At 29.9% G+C, this 20,983-nt stretch overlaps 3 protein-coding genes across 6 annotated transcripts; 2 read left to right on the top strand and 1 right to left on the bottom strand.

Annotated features, from left to right (window-relative positions):
• Positions 1–17: 17 nt before the first annotated feature.
• Positions 18–2,781, bottom strand: AP-1sigma (AP-1 complex subunit sigma-2). Its single transcript, XM_076395916.1, has 5 exons — positions 2,666–2,781; positions 2,379–2,557; positions 2,210–2,318; positions 2,018–2,155; positions 18–305 (listed from the first exon to the last, which is right to left on the bottom strand). The coding sequence occupies exons 1-5, from the start codon at positions 2,666–2,668 to the stop codon at positions 261–263; spliced, it is 474 nt and encodes a 157-aa protein (XP_076252031.1). The 5' UTR covers positions 2,669–2,781; the 3' UTR covers positions 18–260.
• On the top strand, positions 2,556–7,986 carry Son (Son RNA binding protein). Of its 4 annotated transcripts, none has more exons than XR_013004417.1 (10): positions 2,556–3,477; positions 3,532–3,865; positions 3,920–4,087; positions 4,136–4,508; positions 4,570–4,896; positions 4,949–5,065; positions 5,123–5,236; positions 5,873–5,949; positions 7,270–7,608; positions 7,671–7,986. XR_013004417.1 is itself a non-coding variant. In XM_076395904.1 (9 exons), the coding sequence occupies exons 1-9, from the start codon at positions 3,099–3,101 to the stop codon at positions 7,779–7,781; spliced, it is 2,262 nt and encodes a 753-aa protein (XP_076252019.1). In that variant the 5' UTR covers positions 2,556–3,098; the 3' UTR covers positions 7,782–7,986. The 4 variants fall into 4 exon arrangements, 2 of the variants coding, with proteins under 2 accessions (XP_076252019.1, XP_076252020.1); XR_013004418.1 differs by having other exon boundaries at positions 5,129–5,236; XM_076395904.1 differs by lacking the exon at positions 5,873–5,949.
• Positions 7,987–9,905: 1,919 nt separating this feature from the next.
• Positions 9,906–17,734, top strand: LOC143191122 (chymotrypsin-C). Its single transcript, XM_076395909.1, has 5 exons — positions 9,906–10,064; positions 11,902–12,129; positions 12,773–12,957; positions 13,022–13,632; positions 17,439–17,734. The coding sequence occupies exons 2-5, from the start codon at positions 11,902–11,904 to the stop codon at positions 17,630–17,632; spliced, it is 1,218 nt and encodes a 405-aa protein (XP_076252024.1). The 5' UTR covers positions 9,906–10,064; the 3' UTR covers positions 17,633–17,734.
• The last annotated feature ends 3,249 nt before the right edge of the window (positions 17,735–20,983 follow it).

The raw sequence follows: 20,983 nt of genomic DNA on the forward strand, positions 1-20,983 counted from the left end.
TTTTAAATTAAACAACGTTATATTTTAAAACTTTTATTATCATTAATTTAACGTTTTATAATATGTAAATTAGTTATTATTATATATCATTATTAATAATGGGCATTAATTGTGACAGATAGATAGACATTTGAATTTTAATATGACGATTACTAAAACAATTTTTATTGGTGCAGTGATTTCTTGACGGATATCAGTATAAATTGAATGACTTAAATACAACAAAACTTAATACTGCTAAAAAGGAATGGACTGATGACTTAACCAAGCCCATGGTCATCAAAAAATCCTTGAGGGGTTTCTTCCTAAAACATAAAATAAACATTCACTGTTAACAATTTTGCAAATCTACACTTTTAAAAAAAGTATGCACCAAACCTCAGTCTTATTTAAAAAGTCTTTTTACAGATTTAGTTATCTAGTAGAACAATAAATAGCTATAATGCTATAATAGCTATAAATAAGACAAATAACCCATGACAAAGTGCAGTATAAATGTATATATCGCAGGTTAATAATTTTCTTCATAAATAATAATGTAAACATTTAAAATAAATAAAGTCATGTTTAAACTTTACACACAATAAAGACTAGTGACTTCTAAAAACAGACCTAAGATTTGATTCACACCATAATTTACAATACACAATATAAACAATGTACTAAATAATTGTAAATATTCAATAAAGAAAAACTAACATATATTAAGCAATTGAACAGTTTTGGCAACACAGCACCGACGATAAAGGAACTTTACAACACTGATAAGTGTTGCCATAATGTAAGTCAAAGGTATTTTAATTTTTTTTTAACTATTCACTTGCTTAATTTACATAACCATTCATAGATACTACTGGTAGACCTGTTCTATTTAATATGTCATGCATTTACTAAATACATAAATCATTTAAAATCAAATAAAACTCTTAGTTCAAACAAGAGTCACTTGATTTAGAAAACTAAATTAAGTCAATCTAATATTTACATTTTCTTACCTAATGCCTTATTCTGTACACTATTCAGTCTAATACATGAAAAAATTACAGATTTACCTTTACATTATTGCACATAAAACTACATCACAAATTATCTAGAACTCTGATATAGCTTTAGCTAGTTTAACACAACATTAAAAGCAAAACCTTAACCGTTTGTTAGTAGCATTAACATAAATCACTAATAATCTATTTACAATAAATATACACAAATGTTAATGTACGCCTATACACAATTATAATAAAATAAAATGCAATGTCATATAAATAATTTATTGTAATTTATTGTTATACACTTTGAGGAACAACTTATAACCTGCATTATTTGTTATACCACTAGTTGGAATATTTGGAAAGTTAACGACTAGAAAGTTAAACTACTACAGTAAAAGGGTCATTAAATATACATTATTTTAGGCAATATTAGTTTACAATGTAAAAACATATTTGTAAGATAGAAAAAGCAAGAATGTATAACACAATAGTTTTCTTAAAATACTGATAATTTTTAAATAATATACTATTACTATTTAGTAGCACACAAGGTTGAAAGACATGTTTCATATGCCTTTGAAATGCTTGATATTGCTTCATAACAATTCAAAATAGTCACTTATTCTTCATAAGAATAATTCACACATTACTTAGGACATTAATAACATGTAAACAATATAACATAGATGTATACACATGAGAAATGGTGCTTAAATTAATATCCAGGAAGATTCATGCATGATATAAAACAATTTTTAAAAGTTCATACGGTGAATAACAAAAATATTTAAAAAAACATCTCATTGACAAAGATGTAAATTAATCAACAAAATTTATAAACACAGATTTTAAACAATAATACAGACCATATTTAGGTTAAAAATTTAACAATAAATAAATGGTGCAACTGAGGTGAAGATTTGCCAATATGTAACTTAACATACTGAAATTATAACTACTGGCAAGATTATAACAAAAGCAACATATTGATAAATCTTCATTCAAATTTCAATATTGCCATCACTAACCTCTTGTAAAAGATCCTGTGCTGCAATAGCCTTTAGGACATTTTTTTTGCTTGTTTCTTGAATCTCTCCGCCTAACATCAATTCATCTAATATGAAATATGCTTTCTCAAAGTTGAATATGATATCGAGCTCACAAACCTAAATCAATTAAATCATTTTGACAAAATATTTTATATATAGTAGTTAACTTACACTACCAAAATATTTGTCAAGAAGTTCAACATAACGATGTATAACTTCCAAAGTCAAAAGTTCATTGTCATCTTGTTCAATAGCACAACAGAAATATAAACTGGCATATCTTGAAATAAAAACATAAATATTTTAGAATATTAGGAACAATCCATTTTAACCAATTTACCTTTTGTAAACAATTTTTAAATCTCTCCATTCTAGAAAGCTACACATTTTTGGTTTTCTTGCTAATATTGTGGTAATTAATTCTCTAGTTATCTTCTTTTTAAGTTTGTCAGGATGAGCCACATACCATTTTTGCAGTCGGAGCTTACCTTGTCTACTAAATAACAACATAAATTGCATCTGGAATAAAAATAACACCCTTTTACAACACATCATAACAGATTAAAACTACACGATTGGAATAACGAAAAACTTCAATATCGAATTATCGTAAAACATATTACATACCATGGCGATTATATATATAGAAATTAATCAACTTAATAACTTAATTTATTACATAAAAAATGAAAAACAGGAAAACATATATCGTGTCAATTCAAATGTCAAATAATCCCTTGTCCCCATCAGAGAAAAAAGTCCCTATAAAATTTTTATGGTTGCCAACTTTCCATCAACTTTCGAAGGATGTTGTATTAAATTAAAATAGTTTTATGTTCATTTTCATATTTTCGTTTAATTATATTATTATTATTAGATATCAAATTTATTAAAACCATAGAAGATATAAATGATATTTTTGTATCAATAATTGAATATTGGTGACAATGTATCAGGTTTAGTTATAAATTGTTTAGAATAGATTCAGTTTTTGAAACTGAGATGGCAATTACTCTGTTAACCTATAACATATATTTTGTATATAAATAATAATTTTAAAATGACTACTGTTAAACAAGAGACTACCGAAGAAATTATTAAACATGACAATGTTACTAAAAGTCCAGACATAAAAAAGTCATCTATGGAAATCTTATCAGAACTGTTTAGTACGTTTGATGCAGAGCCGCCCATTATAGTAAAAAAAGAAAAGAAAGATAAAAGTGAGGAAGCTCATAGGAAGAGTAAAAAGAATAAAAAGAAACATAAACATAAAGAAAAGAAACACAAAAAGAAAAGTAAGAAGAGAAAGCGTTCAAGTAGCTCATCCAGTTTATCATCCAATCGTTCTGAGGTTGATTTGGCAAATATATTAATTAAAGAAGAACAGGACAAAGCTGATAAAAGAATTAAAATAGAAGGAACATCGTTTTCTTTAGGTAAAGTATCGTAATTTATGTATTTTAGTAGGTTATAAGATAAATTGTTTTTAGAAATTCCAAAGTACTTATCTGTAAAAAAGTCTGAAGAGAAAAAAATAAGAAACAATGAAGAAAATTCTGATTCATATCATAATAAAGAAAAGTATAATAAAAATGATAGTGAAATTACAGATTATATCTCAAAAGATTACAAGGAAAAACATAAAACATCTAAAAGACATAAAAGTACCAGCAGAGACAGAAGTTCCAATAAAGATAAACATGCAAAATATGATGATTTAAGGCATAAAGTGAAAAAGTCATCTGTTTCAAGTGATTACCATAAAAGACATAGTCGTGAAAGGGAATGTCATAGAACTGAAGATCGATATAAACATAGAGACAGGTAAAATATAATTATGTATTCTTTTACTTTATTTAAAGTTTCATAACATTAAAGATATATAGATAACCAGGAGAGGAGCATAGATGATTATGACTCAAGAAGTAAATTTAGGGAGAAGGAAAGTAGAGCTAGTAAAGATGACAGTTTTTATAGACATAGAGATGAGAGGTCCAAAGACTCAGACAGGGTTATTAAATGTGATAAATGGTTTATGAGAGAAAGGTAAAAATGAAATTATTACTTGATGTCATTATAACATTTACATTATAGGTATAGAGGATATAGTCGTGATAGGTCTACTGACAGACACAGATCCAGAAGCAGAGAAAAAGAGGACTCAAGAATTGACAAGAAGAAATTGTTGGAAATTGCTCGCCGAAATGCTATTCAAATGATGAAATCTGGTAGCCTTCCAGGAGCTTTAAATTTAGGTTCCAAAGCTCAAGAAAAAATGATTGCTGCTATAAAATCTGGAGGCAAAACAATTGAGGAATTGACAGATTTTTGCAAATCATTATCAAAGAAAGAGCAATTAGGTGAACTTTCTAGCTTGTCAGAAAAGGATGATAGCGATACAGATGAACCATTTCACCATCCTTTTCTTATTAAGGATAGACCTACTAGCATAACTATGAATATTAAGGTTTGTTATTTCTATTGATTTTAATAAAAATATTGTGTTGATAAACATATTGATATTACAGAATTCAGTACCCTTGCCGACTAAAACTACGCAGGAAAGAACAACTGAATTACGAATGCAATTTCCTGTTAGTAGTGGTCAGCAACATAGAGTAAATGAAGAATGGGTACCTGTACCTCCACCTAATTCAAAGAAAACAAATCCAGAGTCTACTAAAACTTCAGCTGAGGTAGCTGTTGTATGTTTAAGTACTCCTGTGCCTCCCCTACCTTCAGAACTTCCGTTACCGCTGCCGCCTTTACCGACTGAATTAACTAGTGAATTGACTACAGCGCCTCCAAGTACCCTTCCAGGACCACAAGTTTTTCCTGCTAGTTCTTCAAGTGCTGTAAGAAATTCACTAATTTTATAGATTGTCTAAATACCATTAATATTTTTAGGAATTACAAGTTGACATAGGATCTATTGTATCTCAAAGGCTAACTGCGATGAGAAAATTGCAGGAAAATCCTCATGATTCTGAAGCGTTATCTGAAATATATAAATCTGATAAAGAGGTCATTTATGTGAAAAATTATCAATTACAAATTCAATAAAAAAAAATTTTTTGGTAGGTGCAGTCTTGGGCAAAAAGTAAGCAACAACTAGGACAGTTTACTGGCACCACCGGTGCCAATATACTCTCTGCTGCAGAATTAGCGTCAGGCTATCAAGCCTGGGCAAAGAAGGTATGGGCTTGTCATGGATTACAATTCACTAGAATTCGTGTCGTTTTCTTTGTACGTCAATTTGTTTAGGTATATGTCTGATGGTGACATTTTAGAGGATACAATTTTCACAAATTTTTTAACAAAATTCAGTTTTACTGTTAATTTAATTTAAGTTTTTAAACCAACTGTCAACATGTGATTTGCCAAGATCAATCACTCATTTACAAGAACCATATCACAAAACTTATTACATTGTTATAAAAAAAATAATTATAAATATCAATATTGTCTATGTCTGTTAAAATTGTCACCTTAAAACAACTTATTAATTATACATTAAAATAATAAAAAATCAACCTAAAACATATTTTCAGGTGGGGGTTTTAAGCGGAAGTTATTTGTTAACTTCTCTTAAAATCCTTCTTCAGGCATAAATCATTTCTGATTACAGAGATGGAATTTATGCCTATATAAGCTAAACTGGACTCTTAGTGAGCCAGTTTGTCATGTCACAGTCAGCTCTTGTACAAGGAGAGCTTAAATATGATTCTTTTTTAATTCTGTAGTAGATTCCAGTTTAGTGATTTCGTGAAGTAGAAAACGTTTAATACGTTTATTATTTCACGAAATGTGTCACCTGAGAATCTGTTTTAGATCAAACTCTCGTCAGCGAATAAAGATATAGCCAAAGGATATTTCCAGTTGCCCTATGTTGTTGTCTACCTGATTTGGTGAGTACTTACATATGAGAACGCGGAATTTATTGTTTTGCACATTTTCTTAAATGGGGTTACAGGTTAAGTGTTGAGTTCAGCACTATCAGCAAATACAATTTTTACTAAGAAAAATGGATACTTTGAAAATTTGATTGGGATTCACATTATGCAAACAGTAAACACATTAATTCTCATATATGTTTGTTATAGGACTTGTTTTAATGATGCTAATTTGTGTGATAAATAATATTCTTAAAATATTTAGAGAAACAAATAGAATAGCTCAAAATCAAAATTTTAAAAGGGAAAACCCATGGATTTTGAGGTGCTAATATTTAATACATAGTAAATGGTCGTGCTAAGCTCAATGTGATCTATATTTGTTTTTACTATAATGTGTACTATAATTAAAACATAATTGTTTAGTATATGTTTTTTTAATAAGTGCTAGTCGATGTTGGCAGCCTGTGGCGGCTTTTGTTTTTTTAGACATCTGTTTAATCACTGCTGCTTTATTATTTAGTCGCTGATGTCAAATTAACCAGGCAAGTTACATTATTGAGCAGAACGCCCAAATTGAGAAACCCATCTATGTAACAAGTAAAATTGTCCTATATGAAACGATGCTGAATTATACAAGGTTCATCCATATGGAAATGCATCGCCAATAATGTGCTATTTGCCGAGCGCTATCAAACAAATTAAACAATACGTACCTAGATAGTATGAGGCTTCAGCAGAGTGGCGCCCTTAAAGTCAACATAACTGAGGCTATCGCTCAAATTCAGTTGGATTTATGTCAGTCCTTGGAAATTGTGCCATCATTAATAACATTTCAATACTGTTTTATCCATGGAGAGACAAGAAAAGAAATAATTTCGCCAATACATCACATGCAGCATGTTCCATTCCATTTCAATATCTATCCGCCCTTATTAAAAAGCCTTTTATTCGACTAAATAAAGGTGTTGAATGGTTTTCCTATATTAATTTTTTCTTTGTCAAATTTTCAAGACCGTTTCTGTTATATATTCTTAAAAACATATTTATTAATTTAATAATAATATGGTCATTTTATTCATAACTTTTTTAACATCATAAAAATAAGAACAATTATTATACCCTTTGTTTATCACTGTTTACGACTAGTCCTTAATGTCGAGTTAACAGATGGAGTTTCATCACTGAGTCTAAATTTGTTGAGCTGATTATCCTTATTGTCGGATTTTTTATGTATAGTTAATTATAATGAAATAAATACAATTATAACCAATTACTATTTATTTCAAATAAATATTGAAAGTTACTGACTTAATGATTACTTCTCCAAATTAGGATCAGTTGCAAACCGCTGCCCCCGTCTCCGGAGGTATGGGAATGCACCTGTTACAGAAGATGGGTTGGAAGCCTGGAGAAGGTCTAGGCAAAGAGAAGACTGGCACTTTGGAGCCGCTTTTGCTCGAAGTCAAACTGGACAAGAAGGGCCTAGTGGCCAACGAAGAACAATCGAAAGGAGGCAAAAAGAAGAACAAGCAATCGGCAGTAAAAACTCTTCAAGGCAAGCACCCCGTTTCGTTGCTGGGAGAATACGCATCGAAGAAGAAGTTGGGGGCGCCTCAGTACATATTAGAGTTTGAATGCGGTCCAGATCATAAAAAGAACTTTTTGTTTAAGGTATCTATATAGCATTATCTATTAATTATTACAATTAAAAGCTGAAACCAATGAATCTATAGGTTATATTGAATGGTGTTGAATACAAGCCAAACATTGTCAGTGCGAGCAAGAAAGAAGCCAAAGCCAATGCTGCGTCAGTGGCCTTACAACAAATAGGGCTTTTACCATAAAAGTTATGTGGAACATTCTCTATATGTAATTAGCCATAATCAGAAACAACCAAATATATTTGTTATTGCATTCTATTCCTACAAATCTGTTTTTTCTATCTACTGTATTTGTATATATATTATATATTTAATAACGGTAAGAATAGTATTAGATTGTAATGAATAGCAATGGAAATTATTATTACAAATAAATATAATATTATAATTTTAGTTTTTTTATGCTGTTTGAGATATTTATAGAGATATACAGACCAGAGATGAAACGTACAATGCTTCCAGCAGATATCATCAATATTTAAACAAGTATTAAATAGCACAAAAATCATACATTGAAGCCTCATTGAAAATTTAGAAAATACGAAGTCATCTCTCTTCTCAACAAATTCTCATTACTTATGTACTGCTTTGTTCTCATTACTATTCTATTTTGTTGTTATTTTAATTGAACGTTTTAATAAAAAGAAACTATCTAGCAGCACATACAAATTAATATCGTGCAGTCTGTACTATACTGTGATATTTTACATCTAACAGATGCAGATTATGATATTAAATTAGATTAACGATGACAATCTAGAGATGACAGAGACGCGTAAATACATAGAAAATATCTTAACTTATGAATATGTAATGTATGAATATATAATATACAAGAAAACGACAAGTAATGTGGTTTGTGAATACACAGAACTATTTAATGTAATTCAGTTTAATGTAACAGAAATAATTAAAGAATAGTATTGACAAAGTATACCAATGGTAAGGAAACACTTCAAGTACAATTACCAATGAGAATTTAACAGGACTTAAGACTTAGTCAAGCATACGAAATTAGAAAACAAAATATCAGTATAATACCATATTTAAGGAAAGTAGCATCAATAAATGCCTATTTCAATACATTGTGAAAGATAAATCAGTCCCATCTCCACAATATATAATACTAGTAGTAACAGAGGTAGATAGTAATGTTTCTTTTTTTACCCAGAATCATGAATAAATACAAATAATCTTTCATTTATTAAAGATTTCAATAATATTTGCAACAACGCCAATAGCGCGAAAACAATAGTTGGGAAGAAAACCAACGGTGACTTGCTGACGAACATATTGTGGTTTGATGTAAATCACGCGTTATTTCACGTATCACTGGCTAATAAAATACTGTACAGAATTCAATACAAAGGAATCTTCTCCTTAATAGTTAGTAACACCCTCAAATCCCCATACTTTCCAACTACTATTTTGTCTTCGAGACTTATAAACCTCTTTAACGTATAAAGCAACATCAATAAACATTCTTTATAATCAACCTAAATGAAACGATTTAGCTCTACATACAACATGCCTCAACTTTTCTCTATTAACTTAAGTATAATTAAGTACGATTATTAAATAAACTGATCGTTTCCTATTCATCAAAAACAGTTTATTTTGGCCTTTGTAAAATTACCTTAATGAACAGTTTCCATACAAAAGCTTTAAGGAAAGAAATATAGTTATATAAAACTTAATAATAATATAAATATATTTCTAATAAACTATAGTATTTTTCCACAATTTAGTGATTTTCCATTTTATAAAGTTCTCCATTTTAGAAATTGTAATTATTATATGTGTTATACTACACGTATAATAAATATCATATATGTTACATTGTGTAGCAGCCAACTATAGCTTTAAAGTTCTATTAAATTAGTTCACAAATTAATAACATTCAAGGATGCAATAAATGCTGATTTTCAAGTAATGTTCACATAATATCTAACCGTCAGTTAAAGTAATAACTATCACTGTCATCGTCATCGATAATTAGAACACGCCAGTAACCACAATTCACCATATATATCTAATCCTCTTAAAGGCAGGATTGGTTTTATACCATCAACCATTTGAAGAATACATGGTTAGCATATTTTGTGAAGAACCAGGGTTATAACAAATGACTTAAATATTGGGAATCCCATTAACTATGTTTATATCATAGCACTATTTACTATTTCATGAAAATCAAACTGGTTTGTTTGATTATCAATATTTTTGTACCTAAGTGTATTTCATCGTGATTCTTCGGGAATAACCCAAGCAATTTTTCATTACCTTGACCGAGGTTTGTTTTCTTGTAAATGGTCAAGAGCGAGAGAGAGAAAAAGAAGGAGAGAATATAAACAGAGTGCAGGGATAAATATAAAACAAATAAATGCGATCAACAACGACGATCAGTAGCAGGCAGACGTTTCTTGGTATAATCGTATTTAGTGTTGTTTATCCAGTCCGGCCAAGGTGAGAGAAAAATATATTCTTCTGAAAAACTAAAACTGGTTCTAATTGTTGTTTAAAAGATTTTTAATTCATATTATATTATATTACGACATATTCCTTATATAAATTATCTTTTATAAATTAATAATAAACATTTTATAATACATTTTATTTATTTTATAGTAATTTTATATTTCTTTTACATGATTTAAATAGATTTTTTAACAATATATTTCTTGTAAAATTTGATAATCATCACATTCTTGTGATCAATAATATTAATCAGATTATACCTTTACAACAATTTGAACTTTTTTTCGTATATAACTTTTATTATTATTTTTTTAATCCTCCAATAAATATGTCCGAGGGTTTATTGTAAATAACTGGTTATATATTTATAATTCAAAACATTTCCCACCAATACTTCCAATACTTCAATATACGCATTGTTCTACGTGATAATTTCGTTTTGTTTATGTCTCTAATATAAACTCTACCCCATAGTGTGGTTTCTAGCTAAGCACTAAAAATATTTGGTGACCATCAGCAAAAGTCCTTCATGTTGAAGTAATTAATTAAGTATTAATTAAGTACTTCAATTAAAACCTCCATCTAATAATCAGAATTTTTTACAAGCTGACATTATTCAATTGGGGTAATAATTGATGGGCAATTATATAATGGGTTGTGATATATTTATTTTGAGTATTATTTTGTAATTTTTCAAGCCGGACCCGTCCTGGGAAGATGGAGATGGTTCGTGACATATTGAAAAATGATTTTGTTATTTATTCGGAGTATTCCAGCAAATTTTCCTTTAACGTACAAAGAAGCTCATCAATTGTAGTTTTGGTTAATAATAGATTACATTCACATTTGGTGATGGTTTGTTGGGCTTAAGCCATTTAGAAGGTACATAGGTTTATTTTAACAATGCCATATTTTCTCATCAGTGAAAATCCGACGCAAAAGTTACTTGCTTGTCATTAGTACAATTGATCTAAAATAAAAAAAGAAAGCTTTCCAATGTCTTTGTGTATATACCTACAATTCCTAAGCTAGAATTCAACTATCTAATTTTGTTTTATATTAAAATAGTGATATAAAACATCTCGCATAATAATTTTTTTGGGCAAAACGTCTATGAAATATTTGAAACATATTTGATATGGTCTAGAAGAAGGGACAACGAAATGCTGCTTTATAATAGATCAATAATTTGTTATAACTAGATAATACATAACGAACTAATATATTCAAATACCTTAAATATTTTTAACCAAGTTTAATTTTGATGGATATCACATAATATTCTGAAATTATATTCTAACAAAACACATTGTTGTCCCAGACGGCATGTTAACGGAACCTGAATTACTATTTCTTGCGGTTTATATTAAAAAGTATACATTTTCATTGGATTTTCCGTCAGACGACGCAAATTAAATAATTATTTTATTTAGTATGTTTTGTTTTCTTTCGTAATATAAAAGGAATATTGCACATATCCATAAGAGGCATTCCAGTATATAATTTATGGTGCCTCTCTAAGTAGAAACGGTTTCTTCGTATAATATAAAACGCCTATAATTTATTCTTGAACATACATTTCTCCGCCAATGGTTATAAATGTTTTGTTTCTTGTTTTAATGTCTATAAATAGAAGAACGAAGTGTTTGTATTAATTTTTGCGCGTTCAATGCTAATAAACATATGCGTTATGTACATTGAATATATAGTAAAAAAATATTTTAAACTTGAGTATAATTAGATTTAACTGCATATAATATTTAATTATACAAATTAGTGTGTTTAATTGAAGAAGTTTGCACTAAATACGATTTTTTTATTTTAGATGTTTTTGTATTTGCTAACATTTACATCAGTATTTTTGTGGAGTGATGCTAATCCTATAAATGCATACACTTTGCCTAAGTCACCATGCCCTGAAAGTATCAAGTACGATTTTGTAGATGGAAAAGGTCGTTTGGATGCCACCCTTTCTGTTGGATCTCCTCATGTTCTTCACGGCGTCTGGATACGGGTGTTATTTGATCGAGATGTCACTGGTTTAACTGTTAAAGTAAGTGTAGAAATAGTGACTAAAAGAAATAAAGTAATAAAGAGGCAAGTAAATAGAAGTCTCTTGAGAAAACTTTCACAATGTCCATAAAATAGTTAGTACTGCATCACTATTCGAGGATTTTGATTGGCTAGGTTAAATTCGCTTCTTAAAACCCATTTTCCTCGTAATTCGGCTAGGTACTATCGTAGCATGAATATAATTGAAATAAAAAATTATCAAGAAAAATATATATAGATAATTATATATAGAAAAATTTAAATACAAATATATAATTACATTGCACATATACAATGACAATAGGTCCTATCTTTTTGTTTTTTAATGCCGATTGCAAACTGGAAAATTTCAATTTACTTATTAAAATATTAGAAAATTGTTGAATTCATAGATATATTGAGCCACTTATCATTATTTTTCATATTTTATCCTGAAAATAATTAAACACGGGTACGAAAAAATAAGTATTTTAAAGACTTACTTAGAAGCGATTCAAACGAAACAATAAAACGAGCGAAAAAGCGATTGTAATATAATCTATATAGTTGACGCTGCGAAAAAATTCTCCACGATTGCCTATAAATCTAAATCTCTATTTACTCTATGATAACACATCAGATGAAATAACATTAATATATTTTAGGATGCATTTGGAGAAGTAGAAGCTAGAGACGGGAACAGAGGATTCCTTATTAGAAACCCAGACTTAATCCTCAAGAGCTATGATATCAAACAAGTACAAATCTCCGTTACTTACGCAGGTGGTGAAATCCCTAACATTGCTGAATACCGAGTCAATGCGGTGACAATATGCCCCAATTCAAGATCGTAAGTTAACTTAAATTTTTAAAAATTACTTATAAAACAGTTTTATTATTTATTCAAATTATAGGAATGGTAAATTGTACCCCAACGACGAGTTAGTACCAGCAAATTACTTGTCTTCTCTTACCAGTAACTACACATTGAATGAATTTGAATGTGGTCGTAGTGAATCATCGGACCTCTTTCCATGGCAAGCGACAATCTTCTCCAAACAAAATGACACTGAACACTACACTTGCGAAGCCACTCTAATATCGCCACGTCATCTGGCGACAGCAGCTCATTGTGTTACATTCTTGCGTACTTCCTATCCTGTTGCAGCAACCTCGTTGAAAGTTTATTTTGGTAAACATACGCTGGAACAGTCACAACCTGCACATGCAGTGAAAAAAGTTACGGTCTACCCTGGATATCAGGCGGAGAATCTTTTAAACGATATTGCCATCATCGAACTTGCAGAAGAAGTATCCGATCAGAATATTAGTCCGATCTGTCTACCCAAAGAACCTCTTCCAGAGAAGCGAGAAATATTAAGCGGATACCAGATCGAAAAGAACCAATTTACTAAGCAAGCGACAACTACATTAGAGAGAAGTACTGACGAACAATGTCTTGGTAAATTGGGTTCTCTCAGCGCTCTACTAGGAGATGGAAAATATTGTGCAAACTATTTGAAAGGTTAGTAATTTATGTACTGATGTCTGAGATCATTTCTTAAGGTCCTAGAATAACTAGAAGTCAAATAAAGGTAAGTCTGGCCATCAGAGTGGATTTAGTAACAGGTCATATTTTAATTAACAGATTTTGACGATGTTTTTTTGAGTATTTTATTTTGACACCCACGTTTCCTCATTAATGTTTATATCCGCCTGATCAAAAATGAGACCTGATTTGGATATAATCTACAAATAAAATACGTTTTGTTTTAAAACTGTAACGCCTTCTTAATATACCGCTGGACTCTAATCAAACATATCAAAGCATCGATCATCAATTCAGTTTTCATCATATATATTATATAGCTTTTCTAATAAAACAGCCAATGTACAGGGATGATGTCGAATATACTGCAAAATCCAGTTTGTAAATATGTAAAATTCGTTTAAACGCGGAGACTTCCTTCTCATTTTACCCTATTTAAAGTGACAGAATACTGTCTGATAGGTAGGAACATGTAACCGAATCAGTCTATAAAATTCGATTTGTTTTGATACTTGTCGACCCTGTTGTCAAATCTATACAAAATTGTTCAAAACGTCAGTATTAATAATTAAACGTTATAAACCGGCAAACGTAAACTGTAATTCCAATTAGCGTCATTAATTTTAACAACGTGCATTGGTTGTTTTATTGAATAGACTATACTTTTCACTTTATAAGATCCTCCAATAAAAGGTCGCAATGTTGCCGCATTAACTTAGAATCTTGGTGCTAGAATGACGTGTATTGTCTGTTTTATTGGAAGGACTATATGTACGTACTTAGCTTTGAATACAAATTTCATAATTCGAATCCAATAATTTCCTTCGATGTCAAGTTTATGATTATTACACCTCTCATATTATTCATCATATGATTAATGGAACCCTAATATTTAAAGTTTATCTTACACAATATTTAAATCTTTTTCCGATTCATTCCAATCTGTACGAAACACATTGATAGAACTGTTTAAATTTTCATATTTTTTAAAATATTTCTGCAATACTGCAATAAATATTACCTTATATTAACAATACAAGTTCTTGGTTAGAATAAATTTACTTTGTATTCATTAGCCAGTTTGATAGAGGCTGAACTAAACACGAGTGATACCATAATTATTATTTCATGTGTTGTAAATCGCGATATTCCTTCTACAGTTTGTATTTTTTTGTATTATTTTACTACACAAGGTTAGTAATTAGACAAAATTAGGTTTGTGCGTTGAAAATCTAATGAAGTTAAACAAAAAAGCAATGTTGTGATTTTCCGAGAAAAGTACCATTAAATTGGATATATTATTCAATACTTAAACGTACAGAACCCTACATTGATTTTAAATAAAAATTGCAATAACCCTTAGTAATACTCCTGTAATGCTTCAATAAAACCTTAAAATAACACATGCACTGAGAATTCCCGCTCGTAACAAAGAAAATGCGTTTATTGCAAAGAAAATTTTTTTGTTGAAAAATTTATTCACCAGCCTAATCTCCATTAAGAGCCACACAATCATTTCAGCGCCACTCTAACATTTTAATGCCACTTTTGTAGAACGATTTGTCTTTTGCATCAAAATGGGCCTGTCGCTAGTTGCTTATCGATCCATGTTTCATTCATTGTCACATAGAGATGGAAAACTTTCGGTTTGTAAACACTGCTCAGAATCATCAATACGTTCTTGTTTTTGGTCAACAGTGAGCAAACGGGGCTTTGAATAAAGTTTTCTCATAGTCAAATGCTCATGAAATATAAAACCAACACGTGCTTTTGATATCTTTACGATGTTAGCTAACTCACGCAATTTCACTTTTCGATCATTGAAAACAAGTTTGTAGATTTTTTCTGCTTTCTGGTGTTACCACCTCATTTAGACGTCCACTGCGTTCTGCATCATTGGCGTCTCTATGACCACGTTTGAAGTTAACAAATCAACATTTTATTGTTGTTTCTGATGGAGCGGAGTCCTTATAACACTTTTCAAGTCAACACTTTCTTCAACACTTTCTTCGCTTGAACGGTATTTTTCCCATCAAGAAGCAGTGTAAAATTAACATACGAACTTTCTTAACTTTTGTTGATGTTAAAATTAACTTCCATCGCCGTTGCTATCTTCCATGTTCAATTTCTTGAGCAGTCGTTGAATAATATATTTTTAATGAAACCATTTCTGAGATTTATTTTCTATTTTTATTAAAAAAACGCGTTTCAGTTATTTTTCCGATCTTAAATTGTTCATATAGACTTTCTATTAAGTCAGCCCTTTGCCCTTTGGATCCTTTTATTAATGCATCATTAATGAATATCACCAAATAAATATTACCTTTTATGTACAAGCGACCTCTCAAACCGTAACTTGTTTATCACTTCATTGAATCTTGTGTTCCAACAATTTGGCGAATTTCTTACATAAAGCTTAGCCAAACAATGCTCAATTTCCTTTTAGCTATCTTGTCTTAGTAATCTGTCTCTCAGACATGTCTAATTATTTATTGTTCCATTTAAAACTGTGATTACAACGTCAATTTTCTTCCAGTTTTCTTGAATGTCAAAATTCTAATAGTTTGTAATCTGTACACGGGCTGAATAACTGAACTCTAATTGGTTTCAAAGGCTTTTTATCCTATCGGTAATCCTATTAGACCTCATGTTTCTAGTTTTCTAATGCTTCATTAGTCCTTGATTTCTCTAGTACTCCATAACTTAATTTCATCATCTATTGCATGGAGTCATCCTGTTACTTGGTCTTACTTGGTTACCTGTGACGTAACCGGCACAATAAGAAAATTACTTTGATATTAGGGAAGGACAGGATTAATAAAACCACTTTTGGATATAGAATAAGAGAGAAACTTTATTTTCATTGCTGCCCTTCTATATCTTTAGAATAGTCGCTCGAGACTATAACACCTTCTACTATCAAAAAGTAGTTTTCTTTTTCTACACATTAGGTATGGACTGTTTTATCGTTATAAAACAGATATTTAAAAATATATCTATTCAATCAAAAATTATTCCGGTTTGAAATTGAATATTCAGCAAGGTAATTTTCGTCTTATTTTGTTTTTTACTTCCTAAAGGGAAACATTCAGTGTAAACTCATCGAAAATTATGTGGTGATATCAGGTAAGAAAGCTACATAATTAAGTTTCTATAACTTAATTAAAATCATTAATTAAGTTTCACATGAATTTATAGTGAACAATGTTCTTATCAACAACAAGAACAAGTTATGATCTGAATATCCTTATCCAGAAACGTTTTAAAAATATTGTTAATATAGCCTTTTATCATTGTTGGCTCAATCACAATGAAAATCTGTATCAATATAATTGGAACAGAGGCATCAATCTATACAAATTATAACCCTACTGGGAATTTAGTAGGGGTGTAAGCGTACAACATCATATTAATTAACGTCAATTTAGATAACCTTCTTTACTTGCTAATTACAATATTTTTCAAGCAGTTCCCTATACATTCATTGAATATTCAATATTGGCCTAATTCCGTTTCTTTCCATATTTTATTACATTATTTTCTTAAATTCATAGTTAAGACCTGGTCATGTCGAAAATCCCTAAATGGAGTTTTTTTGGAAAATTTTCTCTATAATTCCATTTGAAAATGTTCTTTAGGCAAATATTTTTGCTGAAAGTTTTAAGTAACTAATATATTTGCCTTATCTTGTAATGTGAAATGAATGATTAGCGAAATGTTATTATTTCACCGGTATAACACAAATACTTTCTGTATCAACAGAATTCTTCTTAATTTAATAGGTGATGGAGTATGTATTGGTGACAGTGGAAGCGGCGCATCAGCCTTGACTGGCTCTGGTCGATGGATCCTCCAAGGTATTCTGAACGCTGGAGTCTCACTACAGAAGCAGAAGAACTGCGATTTATCTGCCAATTTAGTATTTACTGAAGTTTATCAGTACTCCAGATGGATACTTGGAAAGATTTCTCAATAAAGACTTATTAAATGTTTTTTAATTATATAACTACATTCACTAGCTTTTTGTTTAAAAACATATTTTGCTTTTTTTTTGTTCAATAAATAAAACAATCTTCAATATATGAATGATCTTTTGGTTTTTTGGACCCAAGAAAATAATATTTAAATTATTTTATCATGAATACCTTTAAGATTTAAAGAAAAATTGTAAACTTTAGCAAAAGGTTTACATTTTATGTTATTTTTTAGTACTGGCCATGTTTAAATATTATTCAATATGAAATGTAAAGTAGTGATAATAACTGATATTTTAATAATTTTCGGAATAATTTTTAATATCCTCAAAATATTCACCATATTTCCGATTTCTGGTATTTATTTCGTTCAATGCCTTCTATAAATTATTTAAGCAATAAGGTTAAGCTTGATATAAAAATTAAAAAATTAAGGAATGGTTGGTTATTTTTAATGATTTTTTATATTTTTGTAGTATTTCAAATAATTTCTTTAAATCCTATTCTGTTTCTTACATACCTTAAACCTTTTATTACTCCCGCGATGATTTAATTTAAGTTTTATTTATGAAATAGATCCATACTTCAATTTATACAATTGACATATGCAGTAACAGTTTCACCCGAATTTAATAGTTCATAATACCCTACACCTTGCTGATCCCTCTATATGCACAACAAATATTTAAAGGCTATGAATATTTCACCTCAATATCATTATGAACGGCTCTCCCGGACTAAATTATAACTTTTTTCATTTAAAATTATAATAGCATTTCCTTGTTTTCATTTTCAGTTACAATACGATACAAAAAAATTATTTTTTTGCCTGGCACTAAGCATAGCAATAAAACTGGAATGTGGAAATGGTTAACTGTAAAACAATTAATTGCCTTCGAACTTTTTGCTCGTCCTGACCGTTCACCCCAAACTTAAATCGTTTTTAACCAAGTTTAAACCAATTTCAAATCGTTGAATCGAAACCAAAACCGACAATTGGGATATAATGGAACAGCATCACCATAAGCTGCGTTTTTAGTTTTGATGGTCTATGGAAACAGATTTCTTCAAATTCGAAAATTCAACTTAAAATACTAAATGGAAAGCTATCAGGTTTTGTTGTTTAACAGTTGCTTATATCGATACTTCACTTTTTTACCGATAAATATTGCTGAACATAATATATGTAAGTGTAAAGGGTCTTCATCGATCGTTAATCTATAGTCTGGCAAAAGAAATAAATGTTGTAAATATTATTGCGAGGATCAGAAAAAACTTCTTCAGCGTCTTCTCAAGCATCTCGACTTCTTTAACCGAGGATGTCCATTGTATAAGATAACAATCAATAACTAACAGATAAAGTAGAATATTTCAGATAGCCAATAATGACTTGAACCAGGAACAAACGAATTCCCAGGGAAACACATTTACATGTATCTGTGCACTTTCTTGTTAAAACTGCAGATTGGAATCTTAAAAGACATCGAGCAAGTTAATGATAAGCTAATACATACCCAGCGATTTTTCAAGTAAATTAATTTGTATCAGAATTCGATTAGAAGAAAGAAGTTAGCCAATATCTGTCAAATTATTAAATAACTAACTTTTCAATGCTAGATTAAGTTAATATTTAATAGTAAAAGTCAATATTAATTTTTATATGGCCAATTATGAATGTTCATGACGCCCAATATAAAGCCCACGGCTCCATTCTCGATACAAGAACAATAAATCATCTCACTTGCTGCCCAAAATTCGAATAGGATTGAATCACGCAGGGTTGGTATACTGTTATCTACATAGATATAATATATGAGGTTAAAGTCATTAAAGGTCAGTGAAGAGGTTGTATCGATTATAAATTATAAAAAACAAAATTAGCGATCAATAATCTGCTGTTTAAATAAAACTTGCTCTTTTCAATCAGCCCCTATCTTGTCAGGGCCTTAAGGGCTACAAGATTAATCATGTCAGAAGTCACAAGATTAAATATCATAATCATAGTATTCATATATTTTCATATCCAATTATATTATATCATATCATATTATATTATATCATATTATATTATATCATATCATATTATATATTAAATATCAAATATTAATGTAATAAGGAAAAATATCTTGTATAGCAGATATAAGTTATCACAAGATACTTGGAGTTGTGATGCTACAGATATATGGTGACAAAATAATTTTTTACAGAACATCCATATATAGACTATAGTAACAGTAAGTCATACTTATTTTAAAATGGAAATTATAATAACGTTGTAGTAGACGTGCTACAAATATATGCTGACCGATTTTTGCCATTGTGATTAAACTATTTATCAAGCATATGTTAGACAAATCACACGAACTTTTACACATGAAGCAACTACTGTTTTTAACGCTCCTTAAGCGCTGTTTTTAACTTTACTATTTTTTAATTACCGTTCTTGTTTCAGCAATCCATAAATATGCTATAATCTTATCAACTGAGACAGCCATTTAACTGAAATTGTTTTCCATAAATAATCGTAAGCTATATTTTCTCGAACAAAACAACAATCAATTAAAATATTTACAGATATAGTTTCAATAGCACTACCAAAAAGAAACCAACAATTTCAGTAATAGGCATCATGGTTATTGCTAATAAATTTGGGAGGAAACAATTTCGGTTTTTCATAATAGATGGTTTTATTCGTATATCTCAAGTAATTATTCAGCGAGATCTTACTACAGTCCTTTTGAAAGGTAACAGGCAATAGAATAGTCTAGATATAAAAGTAGCATCGTTCGTTTACTCAAAGTTATTGCGCCTTGAAGATAAACATTCCGGAAGATTATTTATGTCAGATTTCGCATTTTTACTCCCGAAGAAGGAAAAATACAGCGGAACTAAACATCGATCAACCGTTCGATAAGAGTTTTGCTCATAACATATTTACAGAAGGCTGGATACTTAAGTATCAGATTAATTAATTTGAAATTTTTTATGGCTTGAGCTTCAATTTTTTAATTGCTGCTGACACGAGACATTTTTAAAACTAATGAATACTTACGATAAAAAATTAATCACATATGACAATAATGTGCGTAAAATATCAGTGTCGAATCAGCTCGAAGCTTGGAGCAGCTTCATCAACGGTTTCAAAGCAAGAATTGAGGCCAAGGGAAGGTCGAAAAGGAATTGTTCTTCATGAGCTGCTCGACACTTGCTTAACTATTAATTGGACTCTAGAATTTTAACAACTAATGTTAAACAGTTTTGTCAATGGCAAAAAAAAACGCTAGATCGCACACATACGTAATTTCGATGCCTCAACCGTTAGTCCGGATTTTGGACCATTTGACTACCAATTG

The sequence above is a fragment of the Rhynchophorus ferrugineus genome, unplaced genomic scaffold (genome assembly GCF_030347505.1).
Source record: "Rhynchophorus ferrugineus isolate W39M unplaced genomic scaffold, kcgeb_rfMv2 rfM2, whole genome shotgun sequence".
Taxonomy (NCBI): domain Eukaryota; kingdom Metazoa; phylum Arthropoda; class Insecta; order Coleoptera; family Curculionidae; genus Rhynchophorus; species Rhynchophorus ferrugineus.

What these genes read in the sequence shown, in the direction of transcription:
- Son (XM_076395904.1), top strand. Translation starts at nt 3,099, where the DNA reads ATGACTACTGTTAAACAAGAGACTACCGAAGAAATTATTAAACATGAC. An exon ending in AGGAACATCGTTTTCTTTAG is followed by an intron (nt 3,478 to 3,531) that starts GTAAAGTATCGT and finishes AATTGTTTTTAG; the next exon opens with AAATTCCAAAGTACTTATCT. An exon ending in AAAAGAACTTTTTGTTTAAG is followed by an intron (nt 7,609 to 7,670) that starts GTATCTATATAG and finishes ATGAATCTATAG; the next exon opens with GTTATATTGAATGGTGTTGA.
- AP-1sigma (XM_076395916.1), bottom strand. An exon ending in TTAAAAATTGTTTACAAAAG is followed by an intron (nt 2,319 to 2,378) that starts GTAAATTGGTTA and finishes TTTTATTTCAAG; the next exon opens with ATATGCCAGTTTATATTTCT. An exon ending in TTGACAAATATTTTGGTAGT is followed by an intron (nt 2,156 to 2,209) that starts GTAAGTTAACTA and finishes TAATTGATTTAG; the next exon opens with GTTTGTGAGCTCGATATCAT.
- LOC143191122 (XM_076395909.1), top strand. Translation starts at nt 11,902, where the DNA reads ATGTTTTTGTATTTGCTAACATTTACATCAGTATTTTTGTGGAGTGAT. An exon ending in TCACTGGTTTAACTGTTAAA is followed by an intron (nt 12,130 to 12,772) that starts GTAAGTGTAGAA and finishes AATATATTTTAG; the next exon opens with GATGCATTTGGAGAAGTAGA. An exon ending in ATATGCCCCAATTCAAGATC is followed by an intron (nt 12,958 to 13,021) that starts GTAAGTTAACTT and finishes TTCAAATTATAG; the next exon opens with GAATGGTAAATTGTACCCCA.